The 23,145-nt window shown below is 47.8% G+C and overlaps 1 protein-coding gene across 3 annotated transcripts in view; it reads right to left on the bottom strand.

The window, feature by feature from the left end:
- Positions 1–533: 533 nt before the first annotated feature.
- The window catches only part of WDR89 (WD repeat domain 89), a 46,382-nt gene continuing 23,770 nt past the window's right edge, over positions 534–23,145 (bottom strand). For all 3 annotated transcript variants that reach the window (XM_069638237.1, XM_069638240.1, XM_069638238.1), the window contains exon 2: positions 534–5,026. In XM_069638237.1, the coding sequence (XP_069494338.1) occupies positions 3,839–5,026 (1,188 nt within the window). In that variant the 3' untranslated portion in view covers positions 534–3,838. The remainder of the gene's footprint in view (positions 5,027–23,145) is intronic.

Below are 23,145 nucleotides of genomic sequence, written 5' to 3'. Positions count from 1 at the left end.
CCATCAGTGTCAAAGGTCATACGTTCCCTCCGTTATAGGTTTCAGCAAACAGCAGTCAACAGAGTCTCTGGCACACTTTATTCTCTGATCTCCAGCATACAGAATGATTAGGTCATGGCAACTGTGGTCAGTGGTCGAGAGATCCGCCTTTCACTCCGTTCAACTGATTTTGCTGCTATATAACAATAACGAGATTGTCATCAGAACGGCACAGCATAGATTCAAAGCACTCATAGTACAGAATAAACATCCCAAAAGAGATGAAGCAGGCCAGATCCCACCTAGACTTACCTTCTTGCAAACCTGAAAGAAGCTAACATGATACAAAAAAAGCTACTTTTTAAAAGCCAAGTACAGGGCCAATCAAAAGAGGCCGGGCCTTGTCTCACTGAATCAGCCCAATTGAAATCACATCCACTCACTCCTTTGCCATATCCTTGCAATTCAATTGTACATTTTAATTTGCATTTACTTATGGCTCCAAGGGCAACATGAGTTAACAAAAACTTTGAAATGAAAGTATTGGGTCCTGCTCTGTACCAATCGTGAAGTTTATTAAAATAAATACATCGATAATAAAGGCACAGATTGTCCCACAGCCTTTCACATACTGCTTGTTTTTGGAATTCCACTAAAGAGGGCATCGGCCAAACTGGCTTCTCTTTCACAACATATTTATATTAAGAGTGAGCGCAAAAATCCAGACATAAAAGTAAAAGGAAGAATTGCAACAGAAGTGTTCAATGCTGGGTAGTAAATCACACAGATTATTGCTGATCATTTGTAAAATTCACTACAGATATCAGTGTAGTAAATACCTGAACCACAAGGGAGAGAGTTCCATGGTATAATTTCATTAAAACAGCATCTTATGTATTGCATTAAAATGTCTTTAGTAATTATTTCACAGAAAGATTTAGAGGACAGTTGCCTCATATTACCCGAGTAAATATCAGTCGGGTTTTAGGAGACATTTGAGTACAACCTTAAATGTCATCATGTTAAATATTCTGCATAATATGTCCCAGGGTCGAAACCCATTGAATATTTTTCTGGGTTTTAAAGGCTTCTAGTCCGCATTTGACACAGTGGATGGAAACAGACCATGGAGGGAGCGATCGACCACAGAGCTTACTGAATATTTTAGTATACCCCACACTTGTACGTACTTACTTACAGTAAGTAAGCGAATACTATTGTAACAGGTTAATACAACCAGGGGCTCTGAGAGGGGTGCATGCTGAACCCCTGCTTGTTCAACCTGTACATTTCAGACATTGCTATGACTCTGGAGTCTTACTCTATAGCATCTCCTAGGCTAGGACCGGCTCTCATATGCGGCCGAAGTTCTCATACTAGACCATACAAGTATTGGTCAGCAGAGAATGCTTAACGAACTTCACGTTTTTACCGAGCTAAATAGCTTGAAAGTGAATAAATCTAAAACCCAGGTGAGGAGACTATCTTGTAGTAAGCAGAAAGAGCATCTAATGATATTTACATAATGAGCCACTTGCGGTTACAAAACAATTTACTTAACCTGGGTTTACCCATTTTGAGGGGAAGAATAAGTGAACAACTGCGAGCACTGTGCGGGCTAGAAGGGACAGTTTAGTACCTAAAATGAGGAAAATTACCCACAAATATGCAAGGTTTTCAATAATCCCAGTCATTAATACTATAAATCCAAGGTTGTTCCCAAACTAATTTATGGCATGGACTGGAAACTGGAAAGGTTTGATGTCCTGGAAGCAGGCCTATGGTAGAAGGTGCTTTTATTGCCCCACGGCCTCCCATCAGTAGCCATACATTTTGAAATGGGTCCATTATCTCTCAAAATTAGAGCCCGCTGGGCTAGTCTTTTGCTACTCAGGAAAATAAAATTCCTGCCACATCACTCCCTATTCTGTGACCTAAATAAGTTACTTTTAAGAAATGAGTCTGACTATCGAGAGGTTGATTTATTAATGTGATTCCATCCTAGAGGAGCTGAATTGTATATCTGATCAATTGGAGGTGACTATGCCCACTGTTAAACGCTGCTTGTGGGACTCCGACTGGGTAGCGACTTGTTCTACATTAAATAGATAGACGCTGATCAAGGAATTAGCGCTACAGCACACAGAAAATGGGGCATGCTCCCGAAAAATGAGAAATTCCACAACACTCAGCTCAAAGGTCAGTTGGCTTAATTTATTGGCAACTGAAATGATGGAGACGTAAAAGAAACTCTTACGTATGTAGTGATAGACGGTCCTCCTCTGCATGAGACCTGGGAGCTCAGTACAGATGGCTGCAACGTTTTGCCAGGAGGTCGGTTACGGACATACTTAAGGTTCCTAAAACATACTGGCTATATTTAATAACATGTTTTACTGAAAAATTATTTTATATGAGAAGATCTTAAATGTGTTTAGAGGGTCCGTTGGCGACAATTTTTAAATTAATTAATTTGAGGTAGCATTTATTTTTTTAAGCAAGTTGTTTAGTTTGTATGTTATTTTTTTTTGCATGTGAAAGGTTTATATGTTAAACTAATGCACAAATATTAAGAATGATAAAATATATATTTAAAATGTAATGTATTGTTTCTTTTGGGATGTGTCTTCACTGAAGTGGGCGGAAAAACAGCTGTGCATATCTTACTTCAATGAACCCCTTTAAAGGTCCAATGCTCCGCACCCTCGAGTAGCATCCCAGAATCAGAATCATGCCTTTACATTGCAAACGCACAAGTAGGTTTCAGTGTGAACTGGCAGAGGACTTCATAGGCAAACTTCCTGTTTCCCCATCTCATGCAATTCAATGGTTCTTTGGCATTTCTCCTCCGCAACTGCTCTAAAATATACAGGCTCACCTTTTCATCTGAGACTCAACTCACAGAAATATTGTAATTTGAAATGGATAAATAACTGAAAACCTGACAATGTAAACTAAAGACGTTTTTGCAATAATGGGGTTGTTAACTTGTAAGAGCAAGGTTCTTTAATCTGTGGTTCTATATAGGTTTAAGACTACAACTCCCATGTTCCCTCACTGTTGACTAAGCTTGCCATGGTTGATGGGAATTGTGGTCAAAAACATCTGGAAAGCCAGAGGTTGCGCACCACTGTGGTAGAGCGTGTGCTGTAAGGAATGTCCCACAACTGCCAAGCGATTAATATTTGGAGGTAAAATGCAGTATAACGGAAGTGCTCTGGCAGCATTTGGCCACCCACATTATCTTATCGCTTTAGGCGTCATGCCCACATATTCAGCTCTGCAGTCGTTTTTCACATGGCTGTTTTTCGGATTGCATGACAGGGGAGCCTACGATACCCCTTCATTGTACCAACACACTCTACCCACGGTCTGCCCTTTATGGACCCCACTTCGTTCTATGTGCCCTCTGATTACAATCAGCCTTATAGTTTGGACTATGCTGTTTAATGGCCAGTCAAATCAGCAATCTTGCAAATGTGGTGATCCTGGGCGCAAAGACCACCAACATTATTCTTACTTGTGCTTTGCATTGGCACAGAAAACCATTTTGGTGAGATGTTGCCCTCAACATCATCCTTACATCTGCCAACCTCTGTATGTCAGTAGCCACTTTTCCCCTTGCAGCCTTTAAGGTGCTGCAGCCATGTCTGCCAGCAGGATCAGAATCCACAAGGTGTGCCCTCTCTCGACTGGTTATGCAGCAGAGGAATGGCGAACACCACAAAAACAGCAATCAAATCCCAGATCAATATTCCAAAACCTGTGCAAGCAATACGCAAATGGTTAATACTAGCACAACTCCAGAACAGAGGTAGGCAACAAACAATACAGCCGCTAGCCCAGGGCAATCGGGTGCTTATTTTTTCAATTTGGTGGACTTATTATGAATTCGTACTCTCTGATGAACAGAGGAAGTCATTTTCATGGAATTTCTGCCTTGGAGACACATTTCCACAGTCCTGGGTTTCCAAAGCAAGAGCTGCCCGTCTTCTCCACCAGTTAGCAGAGACTGCTCCTCATGATTCCAGTAGAAAGAGCGTAGCGTAGAAGAGTGCCCGCCTTGAAGGGTGCCCCAATGATGCAGCCCATCCGTCTGACCATTCAACAGGTGGAGGGTTCCCGTGTGTGTTCCCCCCAAGACAAACAGCATGTCTGACTTTGGGTTATAGAAACCCCCAGTCAGATACTCAAGATTTCCATATCCGGTGTTAAACTTTTCACGGGAATCCTGTATATTCAATAATGTGATTGGGCATTGAGAGTCCAGTTGATCAAGATCCCACCAATAAAATCCTTCATCGTGGGTCAAGCAATAGATCTGATTGTAAGCTTTCCCAGACCACCCAACGAAGCTCACAGAAGAATCGGAATTACAGGTGACTATCAGGGCATCATCCTCGTTTTGTTTGTTAAGATCAAACACGTTAACAAGCCCATCAGTAGACCCCGAAACTAAGAGATTTGGATTGGATGGATGAAAACATACCTGTGTGATATCATCATTGTGCGACTCAGAATAAACTCCTAAGGGTTGCTTTGAAGCAGGAGAACCCATGGCGTTTCTTGCATCCCAAAAAACCATGAAGACCTCATCCTCAGTTTTCTCGGTGCCCGCACAAACTAAGGTATCATTGCAACTGATATCAAAGCTGGTGAAAACATTCGAAGGGAAACCTTTGAATAACTGTGCTGTTTCTGAACTTGATAATCGAGTGTCCCAAGACTTTACTGTGCCATCGACGGATGCTGAAAACAGCAAATTCTCACTTGTCCGAGCAAACCTGATCCCATTCAATAGACCAGAATCTCCATTGTATTCCCTTATTAAAGTTAAAGTGTCTCTGTTATACACCTTTATGGAATTATCTGAGCACAAAATGGCAAGGAACTGGCTCTGCCCGGCCTCTTGAGGTTTTGAAACGTCCATATCCATTAAGTAAGTAGAATCGATTGTCAATGTGGAACGCTTTTCAATGTGAAAATTATCAAACTGGTCTTGTATTTTGTCCATCGCAGGCTTTGTGGGCTCAGAACTGGTCTCCATCTGGAGGGAAACACAACAGGTAAATATTTTAGAATATGCCTTAAAATATAATTTGTAAAATAAAAACGAGCTCATCAAAAATCTCGTAGTTTTCGATGTAATTTACTACAGCAGTAACTCTGAGTGCCAGCAGCAAGAGTGGGTATTGTGTATTCTGGGTGGCAGGAGCAGGGAGGGAAGAGGAGGTCTGATAGGGTCAGAGATTTCTAGCCCGCCGGGCTTTCTGACCCAACTCTCTCTTTTACAAAAACACTGAAACTGGGCTGACCTCTCACAGGGAGGTAGTAGGTCAATCCACACAGGATTCCGAAAACTGCCAGCATTCAGGCATTAGCAGATGATGGTAAAATACTCTCTACCAAGGCTGCCCGGTTATGGAATTCCTTGCCAGCTGATATCCGGCTAAACCGCTGCCCAATGAGTTTCCAGAAAAAGTAAAAAAACAATGGCTTTTTTCTGGCTGGGTTTTTGGTGTTCAAACTCACTAGTGCCGGTGGTTCCGGGTATATAAGTATCTTAAATGCAACCAATCATTGCCAAGATTTGATATGGGGACAAAATTGCACTTTATAAATGTATTCATATAGAAACAGAGCATTTTGAGCATGTCGTGCCAAGACCCTGCAGTCCTGTATCAAGTGCGTTTTCGAGTTGGATAGGTTGAGAGCTGCCCAGGGCTGGAACAGAGGCAAGAACTTTGGGAACTGGAGCCATGTTCAATATGCCTAAACCCTGCTAATCCTGCTCCCCCTTCATAGGAAGCCTGCACCCTGCTAATCCTGTCCCCCCCTTATGAAGCCTGTTAAGATGGATTTCTGAACTCTGACCTGGAGGGGCAGAGGTTCAGAAGGCCAGCCTAGTTTCTTGGAACAGGGTAACCTCTGGACAAGCCAGGCCAATCAGGGTAGCGATGGCGGCAGTCAAGACTAAGTCTCAAGAGGGGTGAGGGTGACTGGAACACCTCAATGAGCACACAAAGCAAGGACACTTACAAATTACTCCAGACAGGTGTTATATTAAAGATATAGACACATTTATTACAAGGCCTTTGTAACATCGACCATAGCAAAGAATCACAATAATACTAAAGTAAACCAACACATCACAATCAATACAATATATATACAAGACCGAGGGGTCTAAAGAGTTAGGAGCATGAAATATGTAGACCACCTAGATGGGGAGGAAAACAGGCAGTGCAAGTAATCGATCGTTAGACCCAGTTCGACATCAGAAATACACCTAACTAGGAGGCAGTCCAAGCCCTACGAAGAGAGGAGCCTTATGCTCAATAGTACATGCACGCGCTTGTGCCAATGGACAAAATAGGGTCTCTTCAAGGGTCTCTGACAGTTCAGGAAGGTGGATGAGGCGATGAAGAACAAGTCCCCACTACTCAAGCAAGACCTCCACTTGCGGGCAGGGATGGATCCGCTATTTCGCAACAGCGGTAGAAAAGAAGTGGGTTCCTGCGCTAGGGGCCACCAGTTGAGATAAGGACTACTCACTGGTCCCCGACGCAGGCAGACCCAGACTTCGCCAGTTCAGTTCACGTTGCTGGCAGGTTCGGATGCGACAAGCAGGACGTCTCAACACTGTCTAGATTCCGCGGTAGCAGGATTCAGGATCGAGGGGGTCACAAATGCAGCGAACGTACACAGGTCGTTACCACAGCAGGGGAACACGGCAACCGCGTTTACTCTGGTCCGGGCGCACTCGTCTCACTTCAGACCTGGGGATGCCAAGTGTACGAAATTCGGTGTGAGGGTGCCGTGGACACAGAGCTAGCAGTAGGCAAAGTTTCGAGGGCTTCCCCGAACGGCGGCGGTGACAGAGCAAACGTCCCTTGTAAGCTGGTCAGCCCACTGGTTGGCCCAGCAACACTTCCGAAGAGGGTTACTTGCAGGGTTTGATGAAGGTGCCGAGAATAGTTGGTCCCACTATTCCAATGGGTCGAAGCGCCTTCGCAGACCTTCTAGGACGATCAGATGCAGAGGGGTCTCGCAGGACGACAGCGGGCTCAGGGTGCCAAACCTTCCAGCGGGTCACCAGCGGTTCCTCGACTCGGCTTCTTGTTGCAGGATACTTGGTTCCTTATCCCTTGTTCGGTGTGAACTCAGGAGATCGACATGCTAGTGGTGTTTTCGGCCTCCTCTTATCCAAAGTGCATGACCAAATAAGGACAGACCTGGGTCGGCTCGACCTGGGGAAGGTGAAGGGGCAAGATGGCCAAAGGACAGGACAAAGAACCGCGTGGCATGGCCATTTTGTAGCCAGGCCACCTATTCGTGACAAATAAGGTAAGCACGGATAACATGGCACAAAAGGGTTCAAAACATAAGATAAACGATAGCTGCCACCAGTCCTGTCCGTGACACGCCTGCACAGTTCATAATAAGTCCAGCGAGAGTTTCTAGGGCCTTTGGAGAGACTAGAGACCCAAGAGTGCGGTAAAGTAAGTTACATTGCACTCTTGTTACATGTTGCACAAAAGCTGCAACATGAGGAAAGGACTAAGGGAAACAAAGTCTCCCAGTACTGACTGTTTTAAGGGCATGTCAGTTTCCCCATAAGAATTGAGCGAAAGCCCAGATGAGTGCGGCGGAGGGCTGCGCTTCTCTGGCAAAGGTTAGATCAGGGTGTAAAACAGCAGCAAAAAGTTTGGGGGTTGACAAATGGAGGGAAAATTATATTCAAATATGAAATCTTTCCTAACACTCGCCCCTCCCAGACTAAGGACAGGGGGAACTAATCCACCCCTGGATGAGTTTCTTGTTCAGGTCGGTTAAACATTCTGGACAACACATCAGCATTGCTATGTTGGACACCTGACCTATGCTCAATAGTGAAGTTAAAGCCTTGCAGATTTATGGACCACCTAAGCAACTTTGGATTCTCTCGCTTCATGTTCATTAGCCACTTTAAGGGGTTATGGTCAGTTTCCACAGTGAAGTGGGTCCCATAGAGGTAGGACCTCAGCTTCCGTAGGGCCCACACAACAGAGAAACATTCTTTATCTACTGTGGACCATCTGAGCTCTCTGTCCTTAAGCTGGCGACTAATGAAGCCAATAGGGTGTTCCTTACCCTTCTCATCTACTTGTGATAGTACAGCTCCTATCCCAGTGTCAGAGGAATCTGTCTGCACAATAAAAGGTCTTTGGTAATCAGGGGCCTGGCACAAGGAGTCTTTTAAGCCATTGAAGGCTTTCTCACACTCTTCAGTACAAGTTACCTTCTTGAGTTTCTTTGGAGTGGTGAGAGCAGTCAGAGGGGCAGCTATGGTGCCATAGTCTGCCATGAAATTTCTGTAATACCCAGTGAGTCCTAAGAAGGCTCTCACTTGGGTCTGTGTAGTGGGGGTAGGCCAGTCTTGTACTGCTTGTACTTTACCGGGTAGAGGCTGTATCCTCCCTCCACCTACTTCATGTCCAAGGTAAACCACTGAGCCTTGTCCAATCTGGCATTTACTGGCCTTTATGGTCAAGTGGGCCTTCTGAAGAGCCTGTAACACAATCCAAAGGTGTTTCACATGGTCTTCCCAGGTGGCACTGAAAACTGCTATATCATTCAGATAGGCAAGACAGAATTCATCCAACCCATTCAACACATGATTCACAAGCCTCTGGAAAGTGGCATGTGCATTCTTCAACCCAAAAGGCATTACCCTGAACTGGTAAAGACCCTCTGGAGTTGAGAGCGCTGTCTTCTCCTTGGCATGTTCTGCAAGGGCTATTTGCCAATAGCCTGCAGTGAGGTCAAACATGCTGAGGTACTTGGAGGCACCCAAGGTATCCACCAGCTCATCTGTTCGAGGCAAGGGGGTGTGCATCTGTCTTGGTGACAGCATTCAAAGCCCTGTAATCCACACAGAACCTCAATTCAGAAGTACCTGCTTTTGGAACCAAAACCACAGGGCTGGACCAAGGATTACTAGAGGGTTCAATCACCCCAAGATCCAACATTTTGTTGACCTCTGTCTTAATGTAAGATCATACTTTGTCTGACACTCTGTATCCCTTACCTTTGTTAGGTACACCGTCTCCTGTGTCTATGTTATGTATGCACCAAGGTGTCAAACCAGGGGACTGCGAAAACAGGGGGGAAAACTGCCTAACCAAACTTTTCACCTCAGCTTGCTGATCAGAAGTCAGATGAGGGGCCACTCGGACACCCTCAAAGGAGCTATCTGAAGGACTGCTTTGAAAAAGGTCAGGGACCGGGTCAGACTCCTCCTCCTCAACATCTGAAGCCAATAGCAGTGCTGCGATTTCAACTCTTGAGATGAAAGCCTTCAGTCTATTTTCATGGAACACTTTTGGAGCCTGTCCAGGCCTTCCAAGGTCCACTAAATAGTTGACCTCACCCAGGGGCTCCAACACTGTGTAAGGGCCTGACCACTTGTCCTGTAAAGCTCTAGGCCTTATGGGATTCATGATCAGGACTTGCTGACCAGGTGTGAAGTTGATGAGGGAAGCTTTCTGGTCATACCAATGTTTCACCAGAGCTTATCCTGCCTTCAACTTGACACTAGCCAGACCCATCAGGAGTACCATCCTTTTTCTGAGCCCTAAAACATAGTCTACTACGTTGATAGTAATAGGGGGAGCAGGCATCTCCCATCCCTCCTTGACTATGGCTAAGGGTCCCCGCACAGGGTGACCAAACAGAAGTTCAAAGGGGCTGAAGCCAACACCCTCTTGTGGTACCTCTCTGTAGGCAAACAGTAAGCATGGTAAAAGAAGATCCCATTTTCTTCTTTGAGGTTCTTCCAGAGCCTCAATCATACTTTTCAAGGTCCTGTTAAACCATTCCACCAGACCATTGGTCTGGGGGTGGTATGCGGAAGAAAACTTATATGTGACCCCACATTCTTTCCACTTAGCCTGCATATACTTAGACATAAAGTTGCTGCCTCTGTCAGACACAACTTCTTTAGGGAAGCCAACCCTAGTAAAGATGCCAAGTAAAGCTTTTGCAACTGACTTGGCAATCACAGTTTTCAATGGGAGGGCCTCAGGATACCTGGTGGCGTGGTCGACCAGCACCAGGATAAACCTATTGCCTGAGGATGTTTGGGGGTCAAGGGGACCAACAATGTCGATCCCTACCCTCTCAAATGGTACTCCGACAACTGGGAGTGGTACCAATGGAGCTTGGATTGTTGAACCACTCTTACTAGATAACTGGCAGGAGGCGCAACTCCTGCAGTGACTTTCTACTTGCACCCCCATCTTGGGCCAGTAGAAGTGCATGGATAACCTTTGCTTGGTCCTCTTAATAACAAGGTGACCAGCAAGGGGCATTTCATGCGCCAGCTGCAGGAGGAAGGGTCTTACAGCAAGGGGAAACACCAACCTCCTACGGTCTCCTTCTGTAGCCTCACTATACAGGAGTCCACCTTCCCAATAAATCTGATGCTTCCCAGGAGGTTCACCCTCAAGCTGGGAGCAGGCCTGTCTCCTTAGGCCTTCCAGAGATGGGCACTTACGTTGGCCTTTACTGAATTCTTCCCTGTCAGGACCACCTTCTACTAACAAATCGTTTAGTTCATGATGGTCATTGGGGTCAAACACTTCAGGCATCACCACCTCCTCGTCAGGTCCAGGTGATTAACCAACTACCTCCACCTCAGTGGTAGGTGAGTTAGGGGGAATATTCTTTTTCCCTTTGTTTGGTTTTTTGACTCCTTTAGCCTTGGGTTTCCCCTTTGGCTGGGGCAGGGCATTGGTCTTGGCCAGTGCTGCCCTCGTTTGAGACTTTGTGCAGCATCTGTCAGCAATATCTCCCACAAGCCCTAAAGCTCTGAGATCATTGCCCAACAAGACGTTTTCTGGGACACTCCTCTGAATGCCCACTAGAATCCTGTCTGCTGTACCATTGATAGTAAGATTTACAGGTATTACTGGGAACATGAGAGGTGGGCCGTCAGCCAATTTAGTGGGCATCAGAGTAGCTCTGGCAACTTCCTCTGGGTCTTCCAAGATAGAATCCACTACAGTCTGACTGCACCCACTATCCCTAAGAGCTGGAGTATCTATTCCATTGATCAGCACACTGTCTCTAAAGTAGTGCTTGGTGTTATCTGGAATCTTAGCATAAGCCTCTGAGACGTTAGGCTCCCAGGAACCCAGGGAAACTAAAACTACCTCAGCTTCTACCCCACTGGGGAAGGAGTCTGAAGAGAAGGATGCTCCAGTAATCTCTTCTTCCTCGTAGGAGGAGAAGGCCAGATTAGTAGGGTGGACCTCGAAGGTTTTGACCTTACATCTGGGATCCCCCTTCACGTGGTCAGTTGTTCCACAAGCAAAACAAGATCCATTGGGTCTGTTCACATAGGGAGGCTTATTATAACCATAGTTCTGTTTCGGAGGCTGACCTCCACTACCCTGTGAGTTCTCTTGTGTCTTACCCTTATTTTTCTTTTTGTGGCCTTTTTGGGAAGATTTATCAGTTTCCCCACCCTCCTTGTCTTTGTACTTTGTCCCTTCCTCCTGCTTACCAGGGTGAGTCTTGTCCTTATGGGACACTCGATGTGACACCCATAATTCTGCTGCAATGGCTAGCTTCGAAGGATCTATCTCCTTTGAATCTGCCAAGTGCTGCTTAAGCTCAGGGGAAGAAGATGCAAAAATATGTTCCAGCATGACAAGACTTATACCTTCAAAGGAAGAAACCTTATAACCTTCGACCCAGCCAGTCAAGTTTTTTTAAGGATTCTGTTACATAAGATACCCAAGTACCACCTTCTTTTTTCTTATAGTCTCTGAATCTATTGGGCAGGAGTCTTTCCAAACTTTAAGATGAGAGTTTGCTTCAACATTGCAAAATCTGCCCTCTCAGCTTTCGTCATTTCCATTATGGCACTACAGCCAGAATGGGGCTGCAGCCAGAATGGGGCAATCTGCTAAGTAACCAGGCAATTTTATCAGCATTGTCAACTTGTTGAACTTCACATGCATACTCAAATGTATTCAGCCAGTCCATTATGTCATTCTTTTCCTCATACGTACTGAGCACATCTTTTGGAAACCTTGGATGAGAGGAGGCCCCAGACCCATGTCCAGGGCTCTTGGACCCATTGGCAACTTGAAGCTTGGCCAGTTCCAACTGGTGATCCCTGTCTTTTTGTTTTTCTGCCTGTTCAATCTTTAGTTTGGCCATATTGAACTCAAGCTCCTTCTGCCTAAACAGCAGCTCTTGCTTCTTGAATTAGAGTATGGCCTCCCCATCAGCACTGGCACAGGAAACGTTAGACATTACATCCTCCATGTCTTCATGGTTACTGTGGACCAGTGCAGCGGCAGAACTATCAGTTCTACCAATGAGAGCAGCCCCACCTCCTTCTGCACTGTCCTCTGAAGCTATAGCACTAAGCTGAGCTTCTTGCCAGGCCATGATTCTTTGGATCATTTCCATTTTTGTGCCTCGAGAGGAGACACCTCTCTCAGCACACATCTTTTTCAATGTTTCGGATTTAGAAGCATTTAAAGTTAACAAGGTACTTGTTTCCATACTGTTAGATAGGACTATGGCCTTTAAAAAGTTATACTACGACAATTCACTATGTGTCCTGGTAGAAATAACTCGAAATGCCTTCACTAGTACGAAACACTGGATACCTTCAGTCCTATCCCACCGCTGTACACCAATATGTTAAGATGGATTTCTGAACTCTGACCTGGAGGGGCAGAGGTTCAGAAGGCCAGCCTAGTTTCATGGAAGAGGGTAACCTCTGGACAAGCCAGACCAATCAGGATAGCGATGGCGGCGGTCAAGACTAAGTCTCAAGAGGGGTGAGGGTGGCTGAAAGACCTCAATGAGCACACAAAGCAAGGACACTTACAAATTACTCCAGACAGGTGTTATATTAAAAATATAGACACATTTATTACAAGGCCTTTGTAACATCGACCATAGCAAAGAATCACAATAATACTAAAGTAAACCAACACATCACAATCAATACAATATATATACAAGACCGAGGGGTCTAAAGAGTTAGGAGCATAAAATATGTAGACCACGTAGATGGGGAGGAAAACAGGCAGTGCAAGTAATCGTTAGACCCAGTTCGACATCGGAAATACACCTAACTAGCAGGCAGTCCAAGCCCTACGAAGAGAGGAGCCTTATGCTCAATAGTACATGCACGCGCTTGTGCCAATGGACAAAATAGGGTCTCTTCAAGGGCCTCCGACAGTTCAGGAAGGTGGGTGAGGCGATGAAGAACAAGTCCCCACTACTCAAGCAAGACCTCCACTTGCGGGCAGAGGCAGGGTGAGAGTGCAGGATGGATCCGCTATTTCGCAACAGCGGTAGAAAAGAAGTGGGTTCCTGCGCTAGGGGCCACCGGTTGGGGTATGGACTACTCACCGGTCCCCGACGCAGGCAGAACCAGACTTCGCCAGTTCAGTTCACGTTGCTGGCAGGTTTGGATGCGACAAGCAGGACGTCTCAACACTGTGTAGATTCCGCGTTAGCAGGATTCAGGATCGAGGGGTTCACAAATGCAGCGAACGTGCACAGGTCGTTACCAAAGCAGGGCAACACGGCAACCACGTTTACTCTGGTCCGAGCGCACTCGTCTCACTTCAGACCTGGGAATGCCAAGTGTACGAAATTCGGTGTGAGGGTGCCGTGGACACAGAGCTAGCAGTAGGCCAAGTTTCGAGGGCTTCCCCGAAACGGCAGCGGTGACAGAGCAAACGTCCCGTGTAAGCTGGTCAGCCCACCGGTTGGCCCAGGGACACTTCCGAAGAGGCTTACTTGCAGGGTTTGATGAAGGTGCCGAGAATAGTTGGTCCCACTATTCCAATGAGTCGAAGCGCCTTCGCAGACCTTCTAGGACGATCAGATGCAGAGGGGTCTCGCAGGACGACAGTGGGATCAGGGTGCCAAACCTTCCATCGGGTCACCAGCGGTTCCTCGACTCGGCTTCTTGTTGCAGGATACTTGGCTCCTTATCCCTTGTTCGGAGTGAACTCAGGAGATCGACATGCTAGTGGTGTTTTCGGCCTCCTCTTATCCAAAGTTCCCTTCGCGTCAAAACGGAAAGGACCCAATGGAGATCTGCTCACTAACACTCACTCCATACGTGGACCAATCACAGACCACGGTGGTCCCAGGCATTCAGGACACTCCAGACTCTCTGGCACCCAGGATGTGTATTGGGAACAGACATCCCAGCCCACATCCTGGAGGCACACACACAAGGCATGCAGAATCCCGCGAAAGCTTTGGGTTTGACGGGAAAGTGCATGACCAAATAAGGACTGACCCGGTCGGCTCAACCTGGGGAAGGTGAAGGGGCAAGATGGCCAAAGGACAGGACAAAGAACCCTGTGGCATGGCCATTTTGGAGCCAGGCCACTTATTCATGCCAAACGCGGTAAGCGCGTATAACATGGCAAAAAAGGGTTCAAAACATAAGATAAACGATAGCTGCCACCAGTCCTGTCCGTGACACACCTGCACAGCTCATAATAAGTCCAGCAAGAGTTTATAGGGCCTTTGGAAAAACTAGAGACCCAAGAGTGCTGTAAAGTAAGTTACATTTCACTCTTGTTACATGTTGCACAAAAGCTGCAACATGAGGAAAGGACTAAGAGAAACGAAGTCTCCCAGTACTGACTGTCTTAAGGGCATGTCAGTTTCTCCATAAGAATTGAGCGAAAGCCCAGAGGAGTGCGGCGGAGGGCTGCGCTTCTCTGGCAAAGGTTAGATCAGGGTGTAAAACAGCAGCAAAAAGTTTGGGGGTTGGCACATGGAGGGAAAATTATATTCAAATATGAAATCTTTCCCAACGAAGCCTAAACCCTGCATCCTGCCCCCCCCCCAGGAAGCCGAACCCCTGTAATCCCGTGTCCCGCTAGGAAGCCTGCACTCTGCTAATCCTGTCCCCCCCCCCCTAGGAAGCCTGCACCCTGCATCCTGTCCCCCCCTAGAAAGCCTAAACCCTGCTAATCCTGCCCCCCCGCCCCCTTGGAAGCCTGCACCCTGCATCCTGTACCCCCCTAGGAAGCCTGAACCCTGTTAATTCTGCCCCCCCCCAAGAAAGGCTTCACCCTGCATCCTGTACCCCCCTAGGAAGCCTAAACCCTGCTAATCCTGCCCCCCCCCCCCAAGGAAGCCTTCACCCTGCATCCTGTACCCCCCTAGGAAGCCTAAACCCTGCTAATCCTGACCCCCTAGCCCCAAGGAAGCCTGCACCCTGCATCCTGTACCCCCCTAGGAAGCCTGAACCCTGTTAATCCTGCCCCCCCCCCCAAGAAAGGCTTCACCCCGCATCCTGTACCCCCCTAGGAAGCCTAAACCCTGCTAATCCTGACCCCCTAGCCCCAAGGACGCCTGCACCCTGCATCCTGTACCCCTTAGGAAGCCTCTTCTATGGGCTTGCACACAGGGGGATGTTGCTGGTGGAGATAGGATGGCTCCAAGTCAGCAGACATGGAAGCAGAGAATAGGACAAAAGCTTTGAACCCTAGTCCGACTGCCTGGCAAAGATCACATGTGTCAGGCTGGCGAATGAGGGGGGAGGCCTCAGGGGCCTGCCAGTCTGCACACGACCGCCAAGGAACAACGTGACCAAGGCTCTGCTTTGGTAAATGGAGAAGTGCTATTCTGAACCCAAAGAGCTCCACACTTGATAGCCCATTGTAGCAGTGGCTACATTTGCGACAGTGAAAAGTGAGCAGAAGGGCTGGAGATTAGTTATCTTCCTTTTGGGTTGAACTGTTCACTATGCCTAAAACACAGTGTTTAGATCACACTTCCCCCATGCACAGTGCAGGCACAGCCCCCGTGCACAGTGCAAACATTTCCGTGCTGACTCCAGGGAAAGGTTGCAGTCCAAAGCTCCTTTTCAGTCCCAATTCCCCGACTCTTTGACATTTCACACCTCATACGATCATAATATGACATACATTACTTACCATAATAGCATTTCTGATGATTGTATCTGCTTAGATTCACATGCTGTACATATGGTCCTACATCCAGTGGTTACCGCGGAGTATTGCATCTTGTCTTTCGAGGATCGAAAGGGGACATCGGCATAGGCGTGTCTGTAACACTATCCCTGTCGTGACGTGTAGTGTACCCAAAATCCCTCACTCGCCGAGGTCCCTCTGATTATATTTTTTCTGCCATGAGGGAGCCCAAGGCTAACGTGAGTGAGTACATACAAGAGAGAACGTAGTAAGACATCTATGTTCCTTCCACCCAAGCGGGGAGGCAAGGAGGGCGCGTGTGAGTCTAAGCAGATACAATCATCAGAAATGCTATTACGGTTAGTAATGCATGTCTTCTGATGCTTGTTAATCTGTTTAGAATCACATGCTGTGCATAGACTAGCGAGCAGTACCCGGAGTTGCAGGTGGGTTGTGAGAAGGAACAGTAGAGAAAAGATGTCTTAATACTGCTTGTCCCACCTGAGAATCAGACCTAGTATGAGTGTATAGGCAATAGTGTTTTGTAAAGGTGTGTATAGAACTCCAGGTTGCCGCTTTGCAAATGGACTCTAGAGGAACATTTGCAATGATTGGTATGGAAGCCCCAGTGCCTCGAGTAGAATGTGCTCTAGGCTTGAAGGGCAGTTCTATCTTAGCAAGAGTCTAACAAAGTGTGATGCATTTGACAATCCACCTTGGAATTGCTGATTTAGAGACAGGATCTCCTTCTCTAACAGCTGCCGCTGAAACTAAAAATTGGTTTGTTTTCCTCAATGGTTTTGTTCTTTCCAGGTAAAACATGACTGCCCTGCGCACATCTAACGTGTGTAGGCTCCTTTTGGCCATGGTCGTGGGGTTCTGGAAGAAGGTGGACAGTTCTATTGATTGGTTCACATGGAACTTGGAAATACATTTAGGTGTAAATCGAGGGTGAGTGCGCAGAACCACCTTATCTCGGAACAGTAATGAAAGGGTCCAGTAATGAAAGGGCCTGTAGTTCACTAACCCTTCTAATAGAAGTGATAGCCACTAGGAAGGCCGTCTTATAGGTAAGGTCTATTAGACTTGCCCTGTGCATAGGCTCAAAGGGGGGGCCCCCATGAGTCCAGTGAGAACCACATTTAAGACCCACCCGGGAGCTGGGTTTGAAATGGGGGAAGGATTCCTCTTAACCTCTTCCATGAAAGCCTTGATAACTGGTATTTTCCACTATAACACCTTCTGCTGTGACGTAGTGTAGGCTGAGCCAGCAGCTAGGTGAACCTTTAGGGAATTAAAAACCAGGCCTGAATCCAGTAAGTGGGTCAGGTACAATACAATGCGAGTAGGAGAGCAGTCAATGGGATTGACGCCCTTGTTATTACACCAGATAACAAAGTGTTTCCATTTACTGGAATAGCAGTATCGGTTGTTGGGTTTTCTCTCCCCCCCCCCCCCCCCCCCCGAGTATGTCTATACATCTTTGAGGGAGTTAAAGGTGTCCGAACTCTATGACTTCTGGAGCCAGGCCGCTAAGTTCAGAGTTTGCAGGCATGGGTGCAGTGTCTCTCCCCTGTCCTGAGACAACATTTTGTACGGGTAGGGCAGTTTTATCAGAGGGGAGAGGGACATCTCCATCAGATGAGAGAACCAGCGTTGGTGGGCCCACATGGGGCCACCAAAATCATGGTGCCAGGTTCCTGGTGCATCTTGTGTACGATATTGTTGAGTAAGGGAGTCGGGGGAAAGCGTAAACAAATTTCCCCAAGTTATCCAGAGCCTGTTCCCCTTGGAGCGGTTCTGTGGGTACATGGAGGCGTGATCTTGGCATTGAGCGTTTTCCAGAGTTGCGAACAAGTAAATCTCTGGGAAACCCCATTCTGCTAAAACATTGGAAACAATGTCTTCGTGGAGACACCATTTGTATTCTATGGGCAGTGGGAAATCTCTGCTGAGCACATCTGCCAGAAGATCAAGTTCCCCTGGAACGTGTTGGGACGACAGGAACATCCTGTGTTTGAGAGCCCATATCCAAATGTTTTGGGACAGCTTGGATAGCCCTGGAGAGTGTGTGTCCCCTTGTTTGTTCAGGTGGTACATGGCTGTGGTGCTGTTTGTCAAGATCAGGACTGTTATCCCTTGAAAATGTGTCTGAAAGGCTTTCAGTGCTTTGAACACCGCTAAGAGTTTCAACAGATTTATGTGGTTGGATGCTACTTGTGGGGACCACACGGCGTCGCTAAAGCAGATGAGCCCCCACCCCGTGAGAGATGTGTAAGTCGTTAGAGTGCTTCTACTGCGGGGGTGGTGAAAGTCTTCCCCTTCAAGAGATTTTCACACGACCACCACTACAGAGAGAGAACGAGGGCTGGCGAGACAACTACCAGATCTTCCCATTATCCGCTGGCCTGACACCACTGGCTGTTGAGCCACTCTCGCATGGGACGCATGCGCAGACGCACGTGAGGAACTAAGTAAATGCAGGACGCCATCATCCCTAACAGTCGCATGGCCTTGCGTACTGTCACTTCCTGACTGGCTACATATTGAGGGATCTGAAACAGCATGTTTTGAACCCTCTCGTTGGAAAGGAAGATGGGCCGTCTTTTGTCCAAATTAGAGCCCCTAGGAACTGTTTGACTTGACTGGGGTCTAGGCTGGATTTCTTCTCGTCGATGGAGAATCCCAGACTGAATAAGAGGTCTATTGTCTTCTGAGTGTTCAATAGGCATGTTTCGTAGGACTTCCCTGTTAAGAGCCAGTCGTAAAGGTAAGGGTAAACCGGGACGGATAGTCTGCGCAGGTGTGCTGCCGCCGCTACTGCCAGTATCTTTGTTAACACCCTTGGTGCCGAGGCAATGCCGAAGGGGAGCACTTTGAACTGATAGTGCTTGTCCTCTATCATGTACCTTCAGGTATTTTCTGTGCGCTGGAAACATTGAAATATGAAAGTATGCATCTTTCACGTCCAGTGTTGCCATGTAATCCCCCCTGTTTCAACAGCGAGATTACTTCCTGTAAAGGGACCATACAAAACTTTTGAGGTTTGACAAACTTGTTACCTGGGCGCAAGTCTAGCACAGGGCGCATGGTCAGATCCTTTTTCGGTAGAAGGAAGTACACTGAATAAATACCCTAGTTTACCTGTAGAATAGGGATGGCTTCCATGGCGTCCTTTCCAAGAAGGGTCTGCACCTTTTGCAGTAGGATCTGATGGTGGTCCAGCATCAGGCGTCTTGATCTTGGCGGTCTGTATTGGGGTGGTCAGGCAAATTCTATACAGTACCCGTGGGTGACCGTCTTTAGAACCCACTGTTCCGTTGTTATCCCCTCCCATGCGATAAGGAAGGATGTTATACGCCCCCCGACCGCGGTTGCATGGGAGGGGACCTGGATCTGTAGGTCATTTCTGACCAGAGGCCGGGGTGCCTCTGGGGTTGGAACCTCGTCCTCTACCCTTCCCACGCCGCTGTCCTTTGGGTGGGTAAGTGGCGGAGGTGTTAGACCCTTGTCCCGAATTCCAGTTGTTTCCTGTATTATACTGGGTCTGGGAAAAACGAGATTGCCCGTGAAAGTAACGGCGGGAGCCGCTTTCTCTCTGAGGAGAGAGTTTCTGGGTAATCTGTTTAAGGGACTTTAGTGTCTCATGCTCTTTCTTGGCTGTTTCAAGAGCATTGTCCACTGCCTTACCAAACAGGTTGGTTTCTTCAACGGGTTTGTTAATTAGTGATGCTTGGATCTCTGGCTTGAAACTGGAGTTCCTTAGCCATGCATGTCTCTTGAGCAAGCTACCTTGTGCCCGGATTCTCCCTGCCATTTCGGCAGCGTCCAGAGTGTTTTTGAGCACATTCTAGTTCACCTGCTTGCCTTCGGAAACGATGGCGAGAAACTTGGTCCTTTCAGGTTCTGGCACTTCCTGGAGGCCTTCTTGTAGAAGTTGCACTGGACGTCCGCATAGCTGGCCAATAGCGTGGAGTTATTGGCTACACGGGTGGTAAACGCAGCAGCCGTTGTTATTTTCTTCCCCAGTGCATAAAGTCTTTTGGATTCCTTATCGGGTGGGGCCTCTCCTGTAGACAGGGGAACACCAGCCCGTTTTCTTGTGGTGGTAACCACTAACGAATCTGAAAAGGCATGACCCTTGGTATAGGCAGGGTCGGTCAGAGAAGGCCGAAAACGTTTCTCCACCCTAGGGTTTACTGCCCTGGTCTGGCCGCAGTCAACAAAGAAGGTGCCAACCTCCTCTTGATTGAGTTCAACAAGGGGATGGCCTGGCTGGCCAGAGGTTTGTCAGAGTATATCCACCACAAAATTAGAATCTGGTAAGACCTCTGGAGTGGAGATTTGAAAATGGTCAGCCGCCTTCTTCAAGATGGCGTTGAGCGCCATCTGATCGTCCACTGGGGAGGCTTGCCGAGCCAGAGTGGAGGGGAATCTAAGCACAGGACATTGGGTTCCTGGGTGGGAGTAAGGGACGTCCAGGGCAGAGCATCAACCTGACGGCTGTCCTCCCAATTGTCCACAAGACCCGTCTGATCATCCACATTGTAGTTTTCCAGAAAGGTGCCATCTTCATCCTTATCATAAGTGTCCATAACATCCTCATCTGTGAGGACACAAGTAAACTCTTCATGTGGATCCTCTTCCTACAATATCCTTCGAAACTTAGATACGGGGGTAGAAGGAAAGTCTTCTCGAGGTCTCTTGGGAGCAAGAGCCTCAGACTGGGAGACCAATTTCTGTAATCTGTCCATACATCCCTCAAATTTCTCCCTGGTCCATGAGGATGAACCAGAGGCGTCCAGGGGAGGAAAGGGTTCATCATCTTCCCTGTGGCATCAGAATTTTTCCCCTAATGTGCCTGACAAAGGCACAGGACTCTCAACATAGTCCTGGCAGCGTTCTGGGCGCTGTGGCGTATCTTTCGACACGTCTCTCAGCCGTTCTTTGTGTTTCGTCACCTCCTTCGACCGCTCCTTCAGTCTAACTGCCGAAGTATTCCTAGCGATGCTTTTGTCAATGGTAGGAGAATCTGGGCGGTCTACAGGCTGAACAGGAGGCTGAGTGGTGGATTTCGCCGCCACCGGGACAACCGGAGGCTGAGCGGAAGATTGACGCCACCGGATAAAATGGGGGGGAGGGGTAAATCGGGGGCTTAGCAGTGGATCTCGCCGCCACCCGGCCCTTAAGCGGTGTCTGCGAGTCCTCCTGTCGGGCTTCGACATCCGTGTTTTAGTGTTAGCGCCCTTAACTTTGGATTGCCCGGTCGCAGGTCGCGGTTGCAGGGAAGGCTGCCGATCATGCCGATCAGAGGATCCTGTCAAAGATTTCGCCGGTTACGTTGGCGTTTTGGTACACTTCGACACAGTCGCCGAAGCAGATCCTGGGATTCTGTGTTTGGTTTTATGATTGTGTGCGTCCCTGTTGCCGGGTGTTTTCCCCCTAGCGTGACTTGCGTCAGGCCTAATTGGGTTGGGGACGGGCGTTGTGGACAGAGAGTGGTCAATGGCTTCCGACATGGAGGCCTGGTCATCGCTAGTTCCCCCATCACTTTCGACGGTTGCAACAGCGGGGGAAGAACATCCGGCCTTTGACATGCCATAGGCCGCCCACCGCTTTAAGCAGCGCTCCTTAAGCGTTTTAGGGCACAGGAGTCTACAGGCCGCGCAACTCTCTTCTTTGTGGTCGAGGGGCAGACAATTGTTGCTCTGAACGTGCTCGTCCTTCCAAGGATATTTGGCCCTGCACGAGGGACAAAACCTAAATGACGTCTTTTCCATAGCGAAAGACAATTAGAGCATTGAAAAAAACCAGGGAGCAGAGAGGGTGAAAGAGGAAAGGCATACTTATAAAGGATATGTCCACCCCGACCCCACTCTCCCAACTGTGTAGGCCAGCAAGAAGGCCCGACCACGTGGATGGCAGCGCCGCCGGGATCAACAGGCGTCGAAAGTCCACAGCAGTCTTCGGCGTTGTTTCACAGGATTCAACAGTCGAAGTAACTTAATGGGAATAATGACAAAGTCGATAATAATGACAATAACGCTGTCGCTATGTAAGAGCTCTGAATTAGGGTGACCAGTAATCTGGGTGGAAAAAAACCATCTGAGGGACCTCAGTGTGTGAGGGATTTTTGGTACACTACACGTCACGTTAGGGATGGTGTTACAGACACGCCTATGCCGACGTCCCCTTTCGATCCTCGAAAGACAAGATGCAATACTCTGCGGTTAACACTGGATGTCAGACTATATGCACAGCATGTGATTCTAAACAGATTAACAAGCATCAGAATGTGTGTTACCACATAGCACAGAACAAGGGATCCCTCAAGCTTCGGGATGCCGTAGTGGCAGATGCTTTTATTAGCCAACTGAATGTAATGGTACTGATGTGGACTTTCACATTCTATTTGCCATCAATGGGGCTCGTCTCCCACAACCTCAAAAATTAATGTAACCTAATGTCTAAACCTTTGAGATGTTTCATCCCCAACCAATTCACCGTGTAGCAACCACATTTATTGATAGCCCCATGCTACCTCTAATTACACCTTCACTGCACGACCAAGACCCAGCAACTCTTACACCAATGCGAGTGCAATTGCTTTCATTCAGACACTCTCCCACATCAACCACATACCATAAAACCCATTCCAGCCAAACTCAGTGGGATGGAATCCCTCCATGCACTGCGTTCATGAACATGGGAGGGCCCTGAAGCAAGCACTGAGGCCACCTGAATGTCCTCACTCACATTCAGTAGCTGTGGTTGAGCAGGGGTTACCCCATTAGGGAGCCTCACCTGCACACGTGAAGACCATCACAGGGATAGCTCCCCATCCTGAAGGAACCAACACAGAGCACTGCATTGGAAGCATGCCGCCAGGCCCTTCCAAGATGGGCGACGGCTGCGCCCAGACAGGTTTCGATGGCCTTAGGACTCGGCCGGCTCTGCCTGCTGTCACACATCATTGGTGGTATAAGTGAGTAGTTCTGGCCAATCTGAAGCCCTGATGCAGGGGGCTTGGTTCTCTTGGACAAGGGAGCCTAGGAGGGGCTCAATGTCTTACAGTGAGCAGCCTGCCATTTTGGAAGGGCCTGGCAGCGTGCTTCCAATGCAGTGCTCTGTGTTGTGGGTTCCTTCAGGGGGCATTTTGCCATCATGGGGAGCCATCCATGTGGTAGTC

The sequence above is a fragment of the Ambystoma mexicanum genome, chromosome 14 (genome assembly GCF_040938575.1).
Source record: "Ambystoma mexicanum isolate Mex_15411 chromosome 14, UKY_AmexF1_1, whole genome shotgun sequence".
NCBI lineage: Eukaryota > Metazoa > Chordata > Amphibia > Caudata > Ambystomatidae > Ambystoma > Ambystoma mexicanum.
Note: the sequence above shows the minus strand (reverse complement) of the source record. Positions and strands in the feature narration are given on the sequence as shown.